Source organism: Microtus ochrogaster, chromosome 6 (genome assembly GCF_000317375.1).
Source record: "Microtus ochrogaster isolate Prairie Vole_2 chromosome 6, MicOch1.0, whole genome shotgun sequence".
Taxonomy (NCBI): Eukaryota; Metazoa; Chordata; class Mammalia; order Rodentia; family Cricetidae; genus Microtus; species Microtus ochrogaster.
The window spans coordinates 77,231,467-77,254,010 of NC_022013.1; the positions used below are offsets into that span (position 1 = coordinate 77,231,467).

The following is a 22,544-nucleotide window of genomic DNA, read 5'->3' on the forward strand; positions in this document are numbered from 1 at the left end:
TACAACAAAACCACCCTCTTCTATAGGTTATAGGAATTACAACAAAACCACCCTCTTCTATAGTTTATAGGAATTACAACAAAACCACCCTCTTCCATAGGTCAAGGTGTTGTGCACGTAAGCAATGCATGCCACGCGTGACACCAGTTCAGTTCTCAGGACCCAAGCTGGGCAACTCGCAACCACTTTTTAACTCTAGTTCCAGGGCATCTCCTGTGCTGTGACCTTCACAGTCATCTGCATGCTTGCGGTGCATATAAACTCAGATAGGTGTGCCCTCCATGCTCTCACACATACATGCACACACACAAACTCACACACGTATGTGTGTGCACATGCGCACATGCATACACAAGCTCACACTCATGCGTGTGTGCACACACATCCCTTTAGTTTTATGAGGCTGAGTATATAACTTAGTTGACTATCATGTGCAAAACCCTGGGTCCGACACAGCACACATAAACCAGTCATGGTGGCACATGCCTGTGACACACACTTGTGGCACACACCTGTGACCCCAGGGCTCAGGAGGTGTTTGTTTCTTCCTGAACCATTGTTAACAACAATTGTTCGTGATCCGGGGCTGTGGTGTCAGTAGGAGAAAGAGTGGGGTGACATGACCATCATTTTGCGTCTGTATGTCTGTCTGTCCCCAGAGGTGGTTTTGTAGAGTATGCTGGGGAATGACCTTACACACGTCAGACAAGTGGTCTAGTCAATCCTCTTGTTTGTATTAGTGTGTGTATCTCTGTGTGTGTATGTATCTGTGTATACATATGTGTATCTCTCTGTGTGTATGTATCTGGGTATATATATGTGTATCTCTGTGTGTATTTGTGTGTGTATGTATCTATGTGTCTCTATGTCTGAGTGTGTGTTTGGCCATTTTCATGGTTCCCATCTTGCTTATAATTGGTGTTCAGTAACCATTTCTCAAATGACTCCCAGGCTGCAGAGGGAACACCACACTAACCCCCCCCCGCCACACACACACACCTATGTTTTGTTGAGTTAGATCTCTTAAGAGAAACATCAGGGGGCAAGAGCCCTGCGACTGCCTGGAAAGACATCCTCTTTGCCAGCTTCCCTGGGGTCACCTCGGCTGCCACCCTTGATGGATAGGCTCAGTTATCAGTGAATCAGCATTAGGCAAAATGTGGTGTGGCGGCTCAGAAGCATCCACCCTGGCTCCCCTAGGAAAAGCACCAAGGGACAGTAATAGCATGTGGCCACAAGGGGCTCTCTTGAGCAACTCCACACTCCTAGGGGTTGGAGGAATATAGATTCCAAAGCCCTCCCCCCACCCTCACGCGTGCCACACTCCTTATAACACCTGCATGGGTTGTTGTTGTTGCTGTTTACCTCTAAGCTCTAAGCTGTTTTACACACTAACACGCATCTTCACTTCTTGCAGCCCTTTCCACAGACAGACAGACAGACCCCCTAAGGGAGGAAACACCCATTTTTTTCACTCTGCAGACTTTAGACGATTGCAGTGGAGTTCCAAACTGTGGCTTCCTGTCTTCTGAGACAGACAGACGACTGTCCTTCTTCATGTCTTCTCTGTCTCCTGACTCTGTCCCTCTCTTCCCATAGCTGCCTAGGTTGTGGGCTCCTCATTTCCAGCCAGGCTTCCTAGAGGATCCCAGGCCTCCAGATAGCCCCATGCTCCTCAGCTCTCTACCCTGGAGCCAGCGGGAGCTTACTCTCATCAGACACTGCCCTTCAAGTGATTCCCAAAGGCCTGTCCCAGACCCATGCTGACTTCAAGAACCCTCCTACAACAGATGCTGTCCCCCAAAGACCCATCTGTCAGGTAAGCTGCGACACCTTCCTGGGTTGGAAAAGCGTCACACTGCGTTGGCCCTCGGCACCTAGAAGGAGTTCTCTAAGAAGATGTTCTCAGTGCCCGCTTGCCCACGTGCCAGTGGAGGGTGGGAGGGTGGAAGAGAGCCTGACCGCCAGGGAGCGTTTTAACTGAGTGCTGTGTGAATGCTGTAGTGAGTTTGTTGTTGTTGTTGTGTTGTTGTTGTTTTGTTTTGTTGGTCTGGAAGACTCACACTCACCCGTGCAGAAATCCTCAAATTAAAGAGAGGTGGTGCAATCTTTGTAACCCCCCCCCCCTTTCCATCAAAGGGCAGCTGCTGAGGAGTAAACCATTAATTTGGCTCCAGCAGGAGGGGGAGGGAAAGCCCTCCCCCAGTCTCCTGGCACTCTGGGTTAATGATTCTGGGGTTGTTTTCCTCACAGCCAAGGTCCTATCTAATCAGCTGCTGCTCCCTCCTTTCTTAAGAATAACTTGACTCACTCTGGCAGGGCCTCATGCTGGGGTCAAGAGCCTTGTTTGGCAGCAGGAAATGGTTGGTGTGGGCAGGTCTTGAGCTAGCTTCCTTTCTATGCAGCAAGCCCTTAGCGCCCAGGCCCACCCATTCTCTCTCTCTCTCTCTCTCTCTCTCTCTCTCTCTCTCTCTCTCTCTCTCTCTCCACTTAAAGCCGAAGTCAGCTGGCCTCAAAGGCAGCTCTAAGGCCCACAGCCTCCCCAACATGGACTTCGAGAATTTGATTCTTGATTCTTGGAGTTGTAGAAAGTTTTGAAGATTGGATATGGAGAAAATAATTCTGCTTAGCCTTTCAAGAGTTTAATTAGTGACTGGGGAGATGGGAAAGGAGGTCTGGAATTCCAGGAGGGAGGTCTGTGTAGAGCGACAGAGAAGGCAGGGACAGCCGAAGGGGTGGTCTTGACCCTCTTTAGATAAGGTTAGCTAGTGGCTAGGGGTCTACTGTAGTTCAAAAACCAACTCAAAGTTCCCAGCTATACGTAGTCTTCCCAGCCCCCAGTCTCCTTCTCCTCCTCTTAATCAACAGTGCTCATGCCTTTAGAGTTTCCTGTCAGGGTCTGGTAGCCAGCCCAGGCTGAACCTACTCTCTCTTGTTCTTCAAACAGGACTCTGCAGGAGGAAGTAAGCTGGGGTAGTGAGCTGGGGTGACCCTGTCCTGCAAAGGTCCCGACATACTGGATGATGAGGTTACCATCTCTCTCAGACTTCTTTTCCTAATAACCATTCGTGGCTTCTCGATTCTTAAGATTGCTACATAAGGAAAAAGACTCAAGATATGTTTCAGGAAATATTATTACAATGCAGACATTTGAGACGCTAAAATTAGAAGAACAATCACCAGTGTGCTCTTTCCTTAAATACAGCCACCAGATGTGATGGCATGGGTTTGATTCCCTGGGACCCACGTGGTAGAAAGAGAAAACCAATCTCTAAAAGTTGCCTTCTGACCACCACGTGCTGACTCACACACACACACACACACACACACACACACACACACAACTAACAGAAGCCCCCGCGTATAGGCATGTGTGTTTCTCTCAGGTAGACAGATATGTGCAGAACGGCTAAGTTCAGACAGTCTTAACCAGTGCCAATGCTCTTCCCTCATCCCTGACTAGATCCAGGACCCTTATCACTAGACAAGAACACAGCCATAGCCGTGGGGCACCCACTTCAAGGAGACGGGGGAGTCCTCATCTGGGGGCAGCCAGGAGTCTTGCGATGACATCACAGAATTCACTATGAGGTCACTCCTGAAGTTCTGGGTATGGAAGTTCAGAGAACCCTGCTCAGAGTGAATGGTTCTTTATTCAAACTGCAATAAGGGAGCTGGAATCAATTCTAGGGGTTCACCCTGGGCCCCGGGACCCTTTGCAGCTTGGGGCTTTGAGTTGTACTTTAAGAAGCCTCAAAGATCACTGTTTCCATGACCTCGGATGTCACAGAACCAGTGATGTCCAGGGCCTGACCACTCTCTGTCTCCATGATGGCCTCCACGTTGGTGGTCTCCAGAGTCTTGGCCACGATGTTCACATCCTGCTCACGCTGTGATGCCAGGCCTTTTGTGGCCAGGTTGGCTCTGATGTTCCTCAGGAACAAGCTGATTCTTCCAAGCCTCTTGCTGGTAGACACAGAGCTGGCGCTGGAGAGGGTCCTGCCTGATTTGTGGGAGCTCTGGGACTCCTTCGTGATGGGGACATGGCTGACCCCTTTGTGCGACCTGTTTCGCTTGCTTCCCCTGAGGGTGTCTTTTTCCTTCTTCTCATCGCGAGCGGATCTGCTGCTGGCTGATTTCCGAACCCCCTTGTCTCCTGCTGTCTTGTGGTGACCTTCTCCTGTCCTGTGGTGGTGGGAGCTCCTGCTGCCAGCCCTGTCCTTTGCTCTCCGCTCCCGTCTTTCTCTCCTTTCCTTATTGGCTTCAGTGTTGTCCTCAGGGGCTTTCGGCTGTGCAGTCTGTTCAGTTTTTTGGCTTTCTCTTGGCAAGGTCGAGGCAAGAGCTGCTGTGTCTGAATCAGATGCTGTCTCTCCAACAGACTTGCTAGTAGGTTCTATTCCTGCAATTGCCATAGCCATGTTCTCTTTTTGGGAGATGCTGGTGGAGGCACTGGAAATATACTCCAAGGATCTGCTGGCCGTCCCTGCCAAGGCAACCTTCATGCTTTCTGGGGACATCTTGCCAGAGCTTGTGATGGACAAATGGCTTTGGCTTCCCCTTGCCCCCATGATAGCACCCCCTGCTATGGCCGCGTTTATCTGCCCAGAGTCTACAGACCTGGTTGCTGCCAAGCTCAAAGCGCCTGCTAGGCCACCCGCTGCGGCTGCTGCTGCCCCTGTAGCTGACTCTTTGGCAAGGTCTTTTGATTTTGTTTCGGGGATGGATACACCCTGCACAGTAGTGGGTTTGCGAGAGTTGTGATGGAGTCCCTCGCCACCAGCAAAAGCAGCCGAGCTGACCCCAGTCACATCTGTGACCATAGGGAGGCTTCTGATGCTGACCTGGTCTGGGTCTCCTTTTCCTTGGCACTGTGCCACTGCTGCATTTGGCTTGTCTTCCTCATCCAGCAGAGGTATGCACACCATGTCCTCTGCTGGGATGGCGTAAGTGCTGCTGTTACTTTCCACAGGTGGTCTCAGGAGGTAGATCAATTTTTCCCAATAGGTAAAGAGGTCGTCCTGTCCCTCAAGAGGGGGGCACAACTGCAGGTAGCAAGAACGGCCAGTGGCAAACTTGAGGCGTAGCTGTTGTTTCTCTCGGTTGTGAACAGAGAGCCTTACGAACCTCAAAGGAAGGAGCCTGGTTAGCTCCAAGGCCTTCGCAGCCTTGCGATTTTTGCCCTTGATGGTTTGGCCACGTCCAGGAAAGTCTTCACAGCCCGGGGCTGGTCGGGCCAGTAGCATGACATCAGGGAGTGGAAGGATGGGGCTGGTACACGCGATGCCCACGGTCACCATTCGGACACGGTTGTGCACGTCAATCACTTCTCCCCGTTTGGTGATCTGGATGAAGTCACTCTCGAATATCGGCGCGTACTTGAATATATCATACTCTCCTTTGTACAGCTGCCGTTGTAGTTTTCCCATGGCAGTGTTGAACATGCTGACGCCAGAGCCGCTCTGGGCTGTGTAATATGGTAACAAAGACTCAGGCTTAGTGGTCATTTTGTGTCAAGAAAGGTTGCGCTGACAAGGTGGATTCCTGCATCTGTCTTGGTCTCCGCAGATGAGGGAGCAACGATGCTCCTGGGTCACAGAGCTGGCACCTACAGCAGATCTCTCAACCCCACCCCACAAGCCCCCAGTTTACCTCAGAGCCTCCCAGAGGCCTGGGCTGGGGGTGGGAGCACAGATGATTGACGAGGGGTGGGCTGTTGGGTGCCTGGACCCCAAGCCCAATCTCTCCAAAGAGGTAGAGATGCAGGGTAGATTCCAGGGAGGTCTTCTTCTGGGTCTAAAAACCCCCCCAACCTCCGCCGGTGATTGTTTTGAAAGCCCCCTGAACATCTACCTACTGCAGCCCTAGTGGGAGAAGTGACCACTAGTGCCTGCAGCCCTGCACAGCCATACTTAGCCCCGCTCCCTTTGTGACCTGTCGCTGCCACATCCCCCTTTGTCCCACCCTCCAGCTGCCCCACAAGAGGACAGGGCTTCAGGTGGAGGCCAAAATGGAAAGGTTTCAACATGGAAGAATTGTATAGGAGGACTTCCTTCAAACTGGAAAAATTCAAAGCCTATGGGAATGCAAGGGACAGGTAGATTGGCAACTTTGGAGCTTCTGGTGTCGTTTCGTTGGATAACCTGGAATACTGGTCTTGATCCTTCCAAGAAACCTCACTACATGTTGCTGGTGATAATCTCTCATGGCAGCTCTGGCCTTTACTAATTAAGATAAAATTAATGCTTACGCACACTGTCCTACATATGATATTTCACATGTTACTGGAAGACCCGCCGGCGTGTAACCAATGTGGAACACTATTGTTACTATTCTCATTTCACAGGGTAAGAGACTGAGCGTGACTTACCTGCTCCCACAACCTATGCTGTTGGAATCCAGGTCTCACTAATTCTAAAACCTTTGCTTTAAACTGCAAACTTTGCCTCTTTAGGGAAACTTGGGCCACTCAAATGTCTCCAAACTGATCTGTTTTTACTACATCATGGGAAGTTGTACAATGTGTGTGTGTGTGAGAGACGGAGAACCGCTTAAGATGGTGAGTGGGCTGAAGTGGGGTGTTAAATTACCCGGTGGTTTGTCCAGTTTTGTTTTGATGGGGGACGATTTACTCCCTTAAGGACCCCAGGTTTTGCTTCCCACTCTCCCACACTGTGCTGGTGAAATGCAGAGTATAGGGGTGGGAGCTAGGACACGTCTGTCATCGTGACTCTGCCTATTACCACACCCCCATAGCCAGCCAGACTCTGGACTTGCAAACTGTTGTCACCTGGGCCCTTACTCCAGACTCTCCCAGTTGGTTTGATAAACTCTTCCTCCAGACATTCAAGGCTAGCTATCACCCTGTGGAGGCACACACACCTGTATATTGACTGATCGCTGAACGAGCAAAATACAGATTCTCCATACAATACACTCAGCTGTGAACGGGGATGGAATGTTGGTTTATGCTTTGACATGGGTGGACCTTGACATTTGGCAAAGTGAATAAAGTCAGGCACGAAAGGCTGTAGGACAGGCAAGCCTGAAGCAATGAATGGTTGAGTAGTTTGCCAAGAGCTGGAGGTGGGACCTGGGGATGACAACTCTCCGGGTGCCAGTCAGTGGTGGCTACACAGTGTCATGCATGTGCACAAAGCGTTTGAATGTGAAGTATTAGGGATTGTGTTTTTCCGTTCATACACATGACACTTACACCCTTAGCACTCTTGTCCGAAATCTGTGGTTTTAAGAGCATAGCCTTCTATCTCGGGTAAACTGAGGGACTCTGAGCAGCTTTGGAGCTCCCTACTTCCCCACATGTGCAACAGAGCAGTGCCTTTGGGGACCGAATGGAGAGTCTCCCCAAGTCCCTGCACTAAAGGCACCAGGAGTCAGTGAGCTGTCAGGTGTTAGGGCCCTGCTGGGGGAAGAGGGTCCTCTGTCACTGAGGAAGTGCCTTTAAGGGGGATAAGGGGAACCCACTCTCATCTTCTCTTCCACTTTGCTTTCTGGTGAAGTGATTTTGGTTCACTGCACACTCCTGCATTTGAAGAACAGGAGGCGGCCAGCGGGTGTCAATTCCTATGGCCCCGTCTAAGTCTGTTCTCTCAGACTCCTTGCCTGGCTGCTCCTTCAGAGTGAAGCCAGGACAGCCCAAAGCCTTGATGGCAAGTGTCCAGGCAGCTTTTTAAATATCAAAGCAGAAAACTTTCAGACTATTTTTCCTGCAGGAAGCCTCCCTTTGCCCCGTCTCTAATCCACAGCCTAGATTTCACGGCAGCACGTCTACCCACAACCAAGAGATACGGGCAGTGCTGTTTCTTCTTTCTTCCCCTCATTAAGATACAGGTTCGCTAGAGTGGTAGATGGCTCTTTGCTGATTAGAAGCAAGCAGAAATACAACCATGCCGGTAACATGAGATAGTCTAAAAGCACTACAGAACAGTTCAAACAAGCAGGTACACAGGGCCGGCTAGCCGGCTAAGCTGGTAATAATGTTTGCCGCCAAGCTTGACGACCTGAGTTGCTCTCCAGGTCTCACGTGGTGGAAGAAAGAACCGACTCCCAGACCTCCACACAAGCTGTGGTTCACCCTACCCCACAAACCAATTAATTAATAAACCAATTAATTTAATTAATATAATTAAAAATTACATTCATGGGTCTGAAGAACAGTTCAGGGATGGTAGAGGAGTAGCCAATTGTGATTTCCAGCTTGTTTTGCATGTGCCCATGGAAAGTAAACCTCAGTCTATTGAGACTTAGATTCCCGTGCTGGCTTGCCAGGCCGGGAGGGCTTTGGTGTAGGTTAGCACGTGCAAGGTCTGGGTTCAATCCCCAGCACTGCAAATTGAAGGAGGAATGAGGGGGAAAGGAGATAGGGGAAGGGGGAGAGGGGAAGGAGAAGAGGATAAGGGGGAGACGGGGAGGGAGAAGTCATTGGGTCAGGAAATTCCAGAAAATTAGGATTACCTTTCTTGAAACAACTTTTTCCGGCTTGTCAAAAATTGTCCCATCCTTTCCTGGTATTGAAATACATAATGTGTGCTATATGGCACGTGTGGATGCTAACAGGTCTATGGTCCTCGTTTGAGGAGCACGGTGGATGCTAACAAACAGGACTATGGTCCTCGTTTGAGGAGCACGGTGGCAGAAGGCAAGTTCAAGAGTGTCAAGCTGAGCCAGAGAGACGGCTTCAGCTGGTGAGTTCAGTTCCCAAGCCCCGCAGGGCGGAAGGAGGAAACTGACTCCCACAACGTGTCCTCTGACCCCCCCCCCCACATAGTGCACGCATGTGCCAGCCCCTCTGAGACAATGTAATTTGTAAAAAGGCTCAAGCTGAAAACGTGTATGTTTTAGGTGTATTTGTATGTTCGAGAAACTGAGGACTGAAATATTTAGCTATTTGAATTTTACATAAAAATATCTATCATAAGCCAGGCAGGGTGAAGTGGGCCTTTAAACCTAGCCTTCTGGAGGCAGAGGTAGCCCTCTGGGAGTTCAAGGCCACCTAGGGCTACATAGTAAGTACCAGGCCACCTAGGGCTACATAGTAAGTACCAGGCCACCTAGGGCTACATAGTAAGTACCAGGCCACCTAAGGCTATTTACTAAGCTCCAGGCTACCCAGGGCTACAGTAGTGAGACTCTCTCTCAAAAACAATGTCAGTGCCAGGCAGTTGGTGTGCAGGACACACGCAGTGTTGTTTCAGGGTTTGTTGATGAGAAACTGAGCATCAAGCAACAGCCTGAGGCACAGGGTGAGAAGTCACCCCCTGGGCAACTGCACACATGAACACAGCCCCTCACAAACATACATGCATACACATACTTAAAAATAAATTGAACTGGAGAGATGGCTCAGCAGTTAACAGCATTCAGTGCTCTTGGAAAGGACCTGGGTTCCATTCCTAGCACCCACATGGTGGCTCACAACTCTCTGCAATGCCCTCTTCTGGCCTTCTCAGGCACTGCAAGCATGTGGTGCACAGACACACATGCAGACAAACCACCCACAGACCTAAAAAAAAAAATAAGCCCAACTTCCCTACTTGTGTTCTCCCCATGAATGAAGTTGTCCCCAAGTGTTCAATGCTAAGCACCCCACAGTAGAATCGCTATTTCAACAGTCTTAGTGGAAACCAGCACAACACTTAAGTTTATCATGTCTTATTCTGATATTTATTATTTTGACAGGCTAGGAATACTGCGATAAATAAGTAATATTTTCTCTCACAGAAAAGTTGTAATGATACTATTAGGTAGGATTAAACACTCTGAGGATTTCACAGAAACGTCAGAATTTTAACAGTAGCCAGAGTCCTGGTGGCCAGAGGGAGGGGCCTCCCAGCTGAAACGCTCTGGGCCGCATCTCAAAAACAAAAACAGTGCCATTGACATCCACCACGCAGAAGCCTGGCCCTTCACCTGGCTTCCAACATGCTTCTCCACAGGCTGTGAAAGGAAAATGGAGAATCTCTGGCTCTTCTAGTCCCAAATTCACGCCTGTCCTGTCACTGAACGGGAAGGAGAGTCCTACCCTTTGGAAGCTGGACTTTCTTCGCGCCCTCTTTCTGTGACGTCTTAACAGTCGGCAGCCAAGGACCTGCTGTCGTAGCCAGCTTCTTCCTCAGCAGTGGGTACAGGGAAAGGGGGCGTCCTCTGTCAGCACAAAGTGACACAGCTGGCCTTCGGGCCAATCTCACTCCTCTGGGGCAAGCGAGCTCACGTGGTCACCTGAATGCTTTTGAGGGATACCGTCCGTGATGGCAGACTCCCAAACTCTCAGAAGTCGGTTCTGATGAAAGTCCCGGCAAAATCATGACAAGGTTGTGCAAGACAAACACCCAAACAGCACAACACCTGGTTCTGAAACGAATGCCCTGTACACAGTCGTTCCGGACGCAACAGCGTTATTTTCTAGAAGCACACCCTGGCCATTGGACAACCTTGATAATGAGCCTTCTCATTCCACATTCCCCAGGAGGGACGGTGTTAGCTACAGTGGACACATGGTCCCACCCCACCTACTGATGCAGACACTTCTGCATGAATCCCACTAGTGGGCATCCTGCTTGGTATGGGACCCCAGCCAGGGGTCAAGCTAGATCATCTGAGAACGGCCAGGATGGTAAGGCCTAAAGCCTGGAGTTAGTGAGCCAAGAGATGCTCTTGCCCTGTGCCACAGTTCACTCTGGGACAGAGTGGGGCAAGGCAGTGGTCACCACAGGCCCTCCTGCCCCCAACGGCTCTCGGCTGCTGAGATTCTAGAAGTGCATAGGAAGCCAGTTTTCCAATGGCTTCAGGGTTTGGGGTGGAAAAGGAGGATTCGGTAAGGACTCCCCAGTTGCCCCCATGATGCTGCTGTTTAGCTCTGCAATGTCCCTTCTTTTATCTGCTGGATAAAGAGGTTCCTCTCGTCTTCCGGAGTCCGCCCATTCTGAGCCCGGACAATACACGTGGGCCGATGCAGGTTGAGCATGTATATCAAGTGCTGTTTCTCATTTTTCAGCTCCTCAATCTGGGCCTTCAGCTCGGCGTTGACACTCTCCAGTTTCTCTGACTCCTGAGGGACAATCAACACAGGTGTTATGGAAAGAGCTGAGGGTCGGGGAGGTAAGGGGGACCACCTGGAAACCATGGGGCTCATCAAGATGGGAGAGGCCTGCTGGGGGAATCACCCTAGTCAGAACTAGGCATGGGGGGTGTGTTGGTGTGGACCCTGGAGAGACCTCTGAAATTAGGGGGCATGTCAGAAGAGGCTTGGGGATACCAGTGAGCAAGGCTGCCATGCTTGCTGAAGCTGCCTTAGCATCAAAGGCTTAGAGAGGGCTGTGCTCCAGTCCTCTGCCAAAAGTATCTAGTCCCCAAAGAATCTGGAAAACTGGGGAGAAATCCAAACTGGTGGTGCAGCATTTCTGGTCTCACCAAGACTCTCATATCCACAGAAACACTTGTGTACTCAGAAACACAAAGTTTCCCAGGTTTTCACTGACCCTAAAGCAACAAGCAGAGATCCCAGGACTACTGAGGTTGGCTTGTCTCCGCCAGAAGCTGACCTGCACACACTTGGGGGAGCAAACTGGCCACTGCAAAGACTTCCAGGCTCTGGGGCCTGCCTTGCCTGTGAACCCGTGCTGTACCCCCGGTGTTTCTAGTGGGGTGACAGTCTGCTGGGATGTTCAAAGTGCTAGACAGGCAGAGAGAAGGGAAGCAGGGTTCAGACCCAGGCCAAAACACAGTGTAAGTTCTACTTCCAGATTACCAGAGCAAGCTGGGGAGTAATAAGTTTTTCTTGAGAGGCAATGACTAGAACAGGATTTTATTGTTTTATTTGGCAAAACTGGTGAATAAAGTCTTTTTAACCTGAAAGTCTAGAAACTGCTGGGGGTATGTAGACCAGTTTATGCCACAGCAGGCCTGTGGAGATCGGAGGACAACTTTCAGAAATCAGTCCTCTCCTTCTGCAGTGGGTTCTGGGTATCAAACCCAGGTTGCCAGACTTGCATGGTGCAGTGTTTAAGCCCACAAATCTTCACTCTCTATATCCAAAGTCCTTTCCATCATGATAACAGCGTTGCTTCCTCCCCTGCCTACAGCTGGCATTTCTGCACCACCCGCAAGTCCCCTCTGCCAATGATGCGAGGCCGGTGAGGACAGGTTTGGGCACCGAGCAGGGGAAACTTGGCCATACTCACTTTCTGCAGGCACTCCGTCTTCTCTTTTTTCTTGTTTCGACACTTGGCAGCTGCAATCTTATTTCTTTCCCGCCGCCTCCTTTTCCGCTCATCTTCTTCAGGGGCCACCTATGAAACCCAAAAGGCACACATGGAAGCCACTGTGAAGCCAAAAAATATCAAGGCGGTGTTTTTTTTGGGGGGGGGGCACTTTTTGTTTGTTTTTAATCACTTATGTGAATGTATATCTATGTTTGTCTGTGTGTACATCAACCACATGCTTGTATTCATGGTGTCTTCAGAGGCCAGAAGAGAGCACAAGTTCTCTGCTATGCATGGAACTCCCCAGTGAGGCTGTGGGGAATGGGGTGCTGGGAACATCAGTCCTCTGGAAGAGCAGCAAGTGCTCTTAACTACTGAGCCATTTCTACAGCCTCATGGCCTAGATTTCTGTGTGAACCCCCTACACACACGTGTGCACACACACTTGAGAATAACAAAATCTAAAATCAAAACTCTATCCATTAAAAGAGAATTACATTTGAAATTAGCAAAATCTAACCTACTTTATGAATGCATTTGGATTTTGAAATAAAAATTTTAATTTTAAATTGATAACTTGATACTAATTGTAAGTGTGTCCTTTCCCCTAGGGCCAGAAATGACCTCCAGATCATCCCCCCCCTCTGTAGTGCTTGCTGATAAGGGAATTTGTGGAACTTTTGGGATGGGAGTCACGGCTACAAGGGTGGGAGGTAGAGCTGGAGGAGGTGGGAGACACGGCTGGCAGAGGTGGGAGACACGGCTGGCGGAGGTGGGAGACACGGCTGGTGGAGGTGGGAGACACAGCTGGCAGAGGTGGGAGGTAGAGCTGGTGGAGGTGGGAGACACGGCTGGCGGAGGTGGGAGACACGGCTGGCAGAGGTGGGTCACGGCACAAGGAGGGGAGGGTTGGAGTCCTACTCCACTTCTATCTGAGACACGGCTGGCGGAGGTGGGAGACACGGCTGGCAGAGGTGGGTCACGGCACAAGGAGGGGAGGGTTGGAGTCCTACTCCACTTCTATCTGAGCTTTGCTTCTCGAGCCAGGGAAATGTTCACACGCTCTCCACTATGCACGGAACTTCCCCAGCCGCCACGTCTTCCCTGTGTGATGGACTGTGTCTGTCCCCTGAACTGTGAGCCCAACACACTTCTCCAAATGACATCTGTCAGTCATTCAGTCACAATGACAGGAAATAACTGACATTACTGTCTGTACCAGGAGCATCAAGGCACACCCTTCGCATGAAGCCTCTGAGCTCCTGGAGAAGACTGGAGGACATTACTGGTACTAAAATGGTATGAGTAAGCCCACAGCTGGGGTGGGGGGGAGGTGTGTGTAGAGCACCGAACCACCTGTTGATTCAGCCAGCAAATCATACTATTTCCTGTGCCTCATTCTGAGTCAACACTGGGGCTTTCAGAGAACAGAGGCCTGTCCATTCTTAGGGAGCATGGTCCAGTCCCTTCATGAATGTCCATCCAGACCCAATTAAGTCTATGGGCTGATGAGCAGGGACCACTTCCAAGCTCTGAACTCTGCTTAAGGCCAAAGCCCAGCAAGGATGAACTTTCATGGTAGCCTGGTCAATGTCAGACCCTGTTAGCTTCAGGAGGCCATGACTGACCCCACTCCAGACTTTTTCCTATTCTTTTGGATCAGAAGATACTGACTGTGGACGGAGATGAAGATCTCACAACCTAGAGAAGCAAAGCTCAAGGGAGAACAATGGAAGAGGAATTTCTTTCATGTCTCAGGGCCACAGACCCAGTAAATATAAAAACCATGTACACACGTACATGCACAGGCATGCACGCACTGGTGGGTGTGCTCAGTGGTTAAGAGTACTTGCTGCTCTCACAGAGAATTTGGGTTTGGTTCTCAGCACTTATATGGTGGCTCACAACAATAATTCTGGTTCCAGGGAACCCAAAACCCTCTTCTGGCCTCCGTGGGAACCAGGCATGTACACAGTGCAATACATTCTTGCAGACAACACACACACATGAAATATGAATAAAAATTTAAAACCAAGAATGAATCATGGAAATCAAAAAGCCCATAGAAAAGAATTTTACTGAAAATATAGTAAATTAAAGTTGAGACTACTTTAAAAATTATTTGGATTTTGAAGTAAGATTTTGATATTTAAATTGATCGCTGTAATTCAGAACTGGGAAAAAAGAATATTTTATAAATATGCACTTTCCCCTAGAGTCCGGAGTGGCCTGGGAGCATCCATCACTTCATCACTCTTCCTCCTCCTCAGTCCGTCCGACTGTATGTTGCCTGTTGCCTCCCTTCTCCATTTTTTCCTATGACTATATGTTATTATTTCAAACTATATCATTAGAAGAAAAAAAACCCTCACAGAATGTCTCAGGCTCTAACCTGCACTATCCAAGACTGGACTGGATACCTGCAGCTATTTTGTGGTGCCCTCTCTGACCTCCTGAGTTAGCTGGGAGCACAGTTAATACCCACAATGGCATCCATGGCAACAGCATCATAAATAACGCCTGTTCCCATTCGTTGGATGCTGTGAGCCAGGTTCCCCTCAGACCTTCCACAAATGTCAGTCCTTGGCAGGAAAACCCAGTCTTCTGCCCCCAGCATGAGGGATCAAACCCAAACCCAAGGTCTTACGGTCATGGTTGAGCTATGATCCCTGTCCTTAGCCTCCATTCGAAACGCACAGCTTTTGAGCCAGTTTCTGCCCTTTGACCCAGGGCTGTGGCCACAGATTAAGTAAGCCTGAAATATTCCCAACCGAGAAAGGCTAACGAAGTCATCAGAGTTCATCTCTGACGTTCTTGACCTGGCAGAGCCACCAGCAACCACGGTTCAATAGCCACGTCTATTATCCCAGGTGTCTTATGGGACGGTTTCTCAACACAGAACAGTTCATGTGTGTGAGTGGGTGTGAATCCGTGAATCCAGGGCAAACATCTGGTATGCTGTCTGTGAGTGGTGCTGCCAGGAAGGGCGGGGCTAACCTCCTGGTCCCTGGGTCCTGGAGGAGAAAGCCACCATCATGCCCACTTCTCCAGGAAGTCTCCACACAGAAAGTGGCCTCACTGAAGTCACAGCTTCAAGGGCCGTCCATAGCTTGACGATTCCCAGTTCTGTGTCTCTGGCCCTGAGTTCCCAACTCATATCTGTACTTCCTGGTGGATATCTTCAGAAGATACAGCTTCTATTCTTGACCCACCTGGCCTCCCACAGTCCGAGTCCTGACCCACGTTAGATCCAGAAGCCACCCCATTTCAGCACTGGCCTAGCCTGGACCTTCACTCGCTTGCAGGGAGGGTCCCTTAGGGAGTACCCTTCCCACAGGACTCCCTCTCCTCAAGTCCTAGCTCAAAGGCCAAGACTAGTGATGCTTTCCCTGGTCTCCTAATTTAAAATGACAACGTCGCCTCTACTTATTCTCTGAACCCCTTTCTTTATTGTATGTGTTTGAGCCTTTGCCTGCATGTATGCTCGCTCACATTTGTGCAGTTGCTTGCTTCTCTGTCCCCCGCTTCAGCTTTTTTCTTTTTTAAAAAGGATTAATTTTTTATTATGCACGTATTAGTGTTTGTGTGCATTTATGTATGTGTGACATACATAATTGTTGTGCAGTTGCCTGTAGAGGCCAGAAGAGGATATTGGAGCCCCTGAAACTGGAGTTACATGCAACAGTGAGCCACCATGTATGTGGTTCCTGGGAATTGAACCCGTGTCCTCTGCAGGAGCAGCAAGTGCTCTTAACTGCTGAGTCATCCCTTTTGTGCCCACCTCTCCAGCTATTTGCTTACCAATTCTCTCTCTCTCTCTCTCTGTCTCTCTCTCAAGAGAGTCTTGATGTGTCTCAGAGTGACCTCAAGCTCACTGCTCTCTCTTGATACTCCTGTTCTGTCTGGATCACACACACACACACACACACACACACACACACACACACACACGCCACTCTATCTGCTCATTTGTGTATTCTAGTCATTATTCCATTATCTTTAGACATTAGAATTTAGGCTCCCCTGGGGCAGTGCCTTTGTTGATTTTTTTACCCCTGGCTCTAGCCTCCTGCATGTGCTCACACGTGGGTGTGTGTGTGTGTGTGTGATAAATGCAATGCGTGTTGAAAGGAAGGACATGAGTTGGCAGAACGCACCTCAGCTTTGGTGACTGCAAGCTCCAGGGGTCTGTTGTTGATGGTCACTGACTCCAGCGCAGAGGACATCCGGTGGCAGAGGTGCTTATTCTGGATGGCGAACCTCAGCTCTTCCTTGACAAAGGGTGTCAGGTTAGCAAAATCCTCAAATACCAGCGACCCAGGAGGTGAGAGGCAGGGGACAATGGCAGAGGCGCTGACTTCTGAGGCAGAGACCTGGCCTGGATGTTGAAGCATCATTTTGCTGAAAGAAAAAATTAAGCCCAAACTACTTTAGGGGTCCTGGGGCATGGGATCCAATCACGCCGAAGAACAGCCCACCCCAGAACAAAGTCCCATCAACCTTTGGGCTTTTGGCTTGTTTTCATTTCATGCTCATCTCTTGCCTGTGGCTGGAGAAAAGACAGGAACATATTTACCACTGTTTTGCTACGTTACATGCTGTCAAACTGCCTCTTAAGTGTTTATGCTCATACCAAGGGACCAGTGCTGTCCTCAGCTTCATTTGTCAGCAGGCAGCAGTTTCTGCAGAGGGTCGTAACTGGGCAAAAGTGCTGTTCTAAACAGATGCGCTCTCTCTCTCTCTCTCTCTCTCTCTCTCTCTCTCTCTCTCTCTTTCTCGCGAGCACACACACACCCGTGTTCACGGCTCAGGGGGCTAAAAGGATGTAGAAGCAGGAAGATGGGGAGAGAGCTGTGGACAGGACATGGCTGCTCCGCTCGGCCTGCAGAGGACCCTGTAAGATGGAGCCTATCAACATCCCAGCATGGATTAGGGAGGGCAGCTTGAGGTCCCAACGCTAATCTAGGAGCCACAGCAGTGAACCCCTGCAGGTGAAAGGGGCCACTTTATTCAGTGGTCAGTTGTCCTTGTTCCTTAACTAAACCAACACCCACGCTCATGCAAGCAATGCTAACTAAAGCCAACAGAACATCAAAAAGTTGTTTGTTTGTTTGTTTTTACATGCTGTCCTCATTGTGAGTAAAATATTCTTAAAACACGCAGCTCAAAGATGACTAAAGTCTAAGAGGGATGACTTTTCAGGCTCTTCTATTAGTTTGTCTTGTACGTGGATTATGCAAATGTGATATCAGTTCCCCCCCCCCACCAAAGAGAAAAAACAATAGAAAACAAAAACCAGTTTTCAGTCTCCTTTTCAAAAAGAAACTGGGAAGACTTGTGAAATCAAGGCGAGTCTGCTAGGGAGCTGAGATAAAAGCGGGAAGTGGGGGCCTTAAATTCCACAACTCTGTGCCGGAAGTTTCTCCCGCAGGAAGTTGGGTGTGTTTCTTCACCCCAGTCCTTGGCAGGGGGTGGTAACAGCGGGGACTCAGGTCCTTTGGGAACAAGGAGCCCCTTCTCAAGGGCTTCTCAAGGCTGGCAAAGCAGAGGACTTCAGGGTAAGCCAAGCAAGCAAGAGGGGGAAGACCGTGCTTATGGGGGTGCTGCTAGCTCTAAGGTACGAGGAGAGAGGCTTGCAGTAGCGGCAGAGAGGACCTGGGATGGGTCTGGTCACAAAGGAGCAGGCCATTCAGCTCTGTGGGACTCAGTCTTCATCTGGAAACTGGCCGAGGACTCTCCTGAGCCAGCAAACCACTGATGCTCTGCCCCACAGCCAGGCTCCGCAGAGGCCACACTGCCTGCTGACCAGCTGGACAGCTGCATAAACAAGGTGGGGACGAGGTGGCCCTACCAAATGGCCTTGTCGTTCCATAGGCCACAAGAGCAACACAGGAAAATCAAGGGGCAGTGCGATCTAGAAAATTACCCTTAGTCTGCTGCTAGGACTCACGCAGCTGTGACTCCCACCCTTCCCAAAACAGGAGCAGGGATAGAGCGGCTGTGTTCACTACAGTGGTCACCAGTCAAGACCCAGAGCGCAGGAAGCCTTTTGGCAAACCTCTAACATTACAGGAAAAAAAACCTATCTATCTTGTCTCTTTTGAGCCTTGTGAGAACACAGTGCTGTAAAACCTGGTCCCATTTTATACATGAGTTAACCGAGATTTAGACATACCACATTAACATGGGATCGTATCAGGCACCGGGATTTGGTTTGCTTGACTTCAGAACTCATGGCCTTAATTTATATGCTACATATCCAAATATTATACTTCATTGAACTAAAACAACAACAAAAACAGAGCCAAAGTTTGTGGGGGAGGGGAAGCAGGACGGGAAGGCAGGAACAGAAACAGTGTGTGTGGGTGGGTGGGGGTGGGGGTACGACTAAGCAGCGATTTCTACGGAACCCCTTAACTCTGCTCAAGAAATTGCTGGTCTTTTCCTATCAGGTACAGACTTGGCTACTGCCTACATCCAGGTGTAAGTTTAAATGGGCTGTTTTAGCCATAAAATTCCCAAACTAGGATTTAAAAAAAAAAAATCAAGATTTAAAGACCACTTAGTTATATATTGTGATTGTACCCCCCAGTGGTTTCTTTCTCCAACCTAAAGGTAGGCTGATAACAAGTACCCTGTTTCCCCAAGAGTGGTCTGAGGGGCTTAGGAAATAATACAAGATGGTGTCTTGGAAAATACGCCACCAGGAGCTACGCTGGGTCTCTCAGGATCCTGCACAGAGGGCTGGCTGCTCTCCAGTGGAGACTTGGTGGGGTCTGCTCACCTTTGATGCTTAAAGCTCCTCCTGAGGGTCCCTGTCCCTAGAGGTCTAAGGTCCATGAGTGGAGGTAGAAATTCCAGACCAGCAAATACTGCCCTCCACAAGTCAGAAGAACTCAAGAAATGTATACAATTCTCTCCCATGCAGCAGGCCTGAGAACTGAAGGTCCTCTTCATGGAATCCTGGAATCTTGTGACTGGGGGCTGTTTCTCTGGCTTCTGAAGTCAGAGGCTCAACATCCTCCCAAGCATCCTCATTTCCCCTTCCTTTCCAATTTTACTCAAAAACAAAACAAAACAACCAGTTAAGGGATGGGATTCAGAGCTGCCGCTGGCCTGGACTTCATTTACACGACTAGATGGGTCATCACTAGTTTGAGCCACATTGGTTGAGTTTCTTAATGAACCCTTTGGACTTAAGAGTAAAGACAGGAAGAAACCAAGGAATGTCAGTAGTATGGAATGTTTTTGTGAAAAGCTGGGGGTGGGGCTTACTTGGGGACACAAACATGTTGTAAAGCTGTAAGACAGCCTTTCTGATAACCAAGTGGCTTCATCTGTAAAGATCTGGTTGTCTTGTATAGTCGTCTCCAGAGATTCAGCCTAGAGTCAGGCTGTGCCCTCCAGGGAAACAAAGTCTAAAACTTCAGCTAGTTTTCAGGAGTGGAAGCCCTCTAACACAGCCCACATCTGAGAGAGGAGAGCTGAGTTAACTCTCCAGACCGATCATAAATCTCCTCTTTGCTTCAGGATTCGCATCCTGCTTCCTGACTTCCAATCAGAATCATGTCATACCGCTGGCAATTTCATCATTTTCAAGAAAGTGAAACTTAATTATTTAACTGGAAGTTTAACTCCTAGAATTTTTCTCCAGGGCTTTGAAATTTCACTTTTGATTTCCACTTCCTTCCACTGAGCCATCTGCCAGCCAGACCTGCCAGTTGGGAGAAGGTAGCCATCTTCCCCTGACTCTCCACATCCTGTTCTTTCTCCTGTTGGCAGGCTGGAGGTACAAGGCTGGGCTTCAGGTCTGTGTCTGCTCTCACTAGCTGAGCACCCACTCAGGAGCCAGAGGCTCTCTGACCTTCAGTTCATATCTGAAAATTGTGGCTGAGGTTGCCAGTTCCCTCCCTGGGCTGCGGGAAAGAACTCATCACACACGCACACACTTGAAAACACAAGAGGCTGACACCCACACAAGCATTCTGACTCCACCTCCCTTCGGGGAAGCTGATTAGTTCTGACCATCAGGAATGAACTGGAACCCTCGAGAATTTCAGGTCAGCCTGTCACAACTGCTCCACGGTCCTGAGACTTCCACCCCACTGTTTGCTGACATCAGCACTTCTCCATAACTGTTGTGTTCTTCAGAGACTGTGAGTTTCCACAGAAGAAACCATTTTCTCCTGAAGTTTCTGTGGTGTCCTGGCTATGTCCCTCCTTCCCTGGCTGGGTTACCCTGGAGCCAGTTCCATAAGGAATCACAGACTCTGGCTAAAAGTACCCAGCCTTAGAATGGTCTAGATCAGACCCTTATTTTGTCATTTAGTAAACTGGGGTCCAGGAAGGAAAGCAGCCTAAACTCACAGAGCTGGAGGGTGGTCCGGTCCAGCCAGGCTGCTGAAGCCACCCCTCTGCACAACCACAAGGGCCCATCAGTTCAAGAAAGAAACCACAGGCAGAGCTGCCAGCCAGGTAGCAGCTGAGGGCTCAAGAGACTCATATCGTGAGGAGGCTTTGACAGAAGAAAGATAGGAAGGGGTCACAGAAGAAAGCGGTGTGGAAAGAAGGGATTTGGATAGCCGCAGGTGTAGAACGATCTGTCAGCAACCTCTGAAACCTCAGAAACAACCGCAACCGCTCCCAAGGCAAGAGCCTTATGTGGAAACTTTATCCCACAACAAATGCTACATGCAAAACATGTGCTCTCCTGGTGACACATGCTTGTAATCCCAGCACTTGGGAACTGAGGCTGGAGGATTGCCATGAGTTTGAAGCAAGCTTGGGTTACACAGGGAGACCCTGTCTCAAAAAAGTCAAACAAGGTGAAGGGCAGAATAAAACTTTTAAGTTGACTGGGCTTGGCAACTCCTTTGATTTATAAGGAAGCCTGCGATCTACATTAATGAAATTAAGGAAAGTAAGTGTCTAGGAGAAAAATTTTAAAATGGGAGTGGGGTCAGAGCAGAGAACCCACCAAGGAGAGAAAAACAGGAGACAGGATGGAGAGTGAAGCCCCTTCCCTTTCGGGGACACGCGGTGGAGAGCCACGCTCTCGCTCAAGACCCCTTCCTGGCGCTTTTTATTTCGTCTGTTTCACTCTAAAAACTGAAAACTTTCCGCCAAAACCTGGCCATGTAAACCACATAGCACAAGGCTCCAGCACAGGTAGAGAGGTGACCTGTCATCTCAGCACTTGGGAAGTTGGGCAGGAGAATCGCCAGGAGTTTAAGGACAGTCTGGATTACAAGGTGAGACTGTCTCAAGAATACAAAACAACAACCCCAACACACACACACACACACACACACACACACACACACACACACAATTTGTCAAGTCAAGTAGTTTCACTACCTGCTCCCTCCACCCGTTCGATCAGGTCCCCGCGGTTCTCTTCGATTACACAAAGCAAAGAAACCCAAGAACCGGTTAAAAGAAAGTCAGAGCCACAGAGAGTCAAAACAGCGAGAGAGGTTGGAGCTGACGTCCCAAACCCTGCCGCTCGCCGCTCGACTTAGCGGTGCCGAGACCTCTCCGGAGTCCGCGCTGGGACAGCGCGACATCGGCTCTCGCCGCCTAAATTAATCCCAACTCACTTTCGCTCAAGCTCTCTACGCTGTCCTGCCGCCTAGAGCTCAGCTCCAGGGAGCGCAAGGCGACCTCCAGCGGCTGTGCCGGGATCTCGGACCGAGCGTCCCTTCCCCATTCATTTCGCTCGGTACTGGGAGCGGCGCTCCCTTCAGCCGCGGCCACAGCGCCTCTCGGCGAACTTAGAGGAGACCCGCTCCGGCTCCGGCGTCAGGACACCAAGTGAGGGACGGAGTGGACCGCGATCCAGAGAGCGTGGGTCACCCCTGCGCACCAACACCCACCACCCACCCAGACGACCTGTCCTAGCTGAAGGCTGAGAGCGCGCAATCTCCTCCGTCCATGGGCATCTTTCACGACTCAGAAGAGAAAGTTTGTTCTTTCACTTTTCTAGAAACTTTGCCCCAGCTCGGAGCGGCAGCGCCAAGGAGTAGTTTAGCCGAGCGAGTGTGGCGCGGGAGACTAGGACTCGAGTCCCGGGTGGCTCAGGGGTCCCGGGACTGGTCACCAGTGGGGAGATGAGAAGGGGAGGGCGGCTCTCCACCGCGTGGCTCTAACGCTCACCTCCAGTCTCCGTTCGGTGCGGCCAGGGTCCAGAGAGCGGCCAGAGGCGGGCGGTCTGTCCCGCCGACGGGCGAGCACCAAGGACTCTGCTGGAGCGCGGGCTGGCCGGCAAGCTCCGCGGGGGAAGCACCGTGCCCAGCGAGCCTCGCTGAGTGAGACTGTGGCTGGGAG

General features: G+C 50.0%; 2 protein-coding genes across 2 annotated transcripts; both read right to left on the reverse strand.

Annotated features, from left to right (window-relative positions):
* Window positions 1-3,743: 3,743 nt before the first annotated feature.
* On the reverse strand, window positions 3,744-5,504 carry Fam71a (family with sequence similarity 71 member A). Its single transcript, XM_005348877.2, has one exon. The coding sequence runs from the start codon at window positions 5,502-5,504 to the stop codon at window positions 3,744-3,746; it is 1,761 nt and encodes a 586-aa protein (XP_005348934.1).
* A 4,198-nt stretch (window positions 5,505-9,702) lies between these two features.
* Atf3 (activating transcription factor 3) lies at window positions 9,703-22,473 on the reverse strand. Its single transcript, XM_005348878.2, has 4 exons — window positions 22,374-22,473; window positions 16,376-16,619; window positions 12,198-12,305; window positions 9,703-11,065 (listed from the first exon to the last, which is right to left on the reverse strand). Exons 2-4 carry the CDS (start codon window positions 16,613-16,615, stop codon window positions 10,868-10,870), a joined length of 546 nt encoding a protein of 181 aa, XP_005348935.1. The 5' UTR covers window positions 16,616-16,619; window positions 22,374-22,473; the 3' UTR covers window positions 9,703-10,867.
* Window positions 22,474-22,544: the final 71 nt, after the last annotated feature.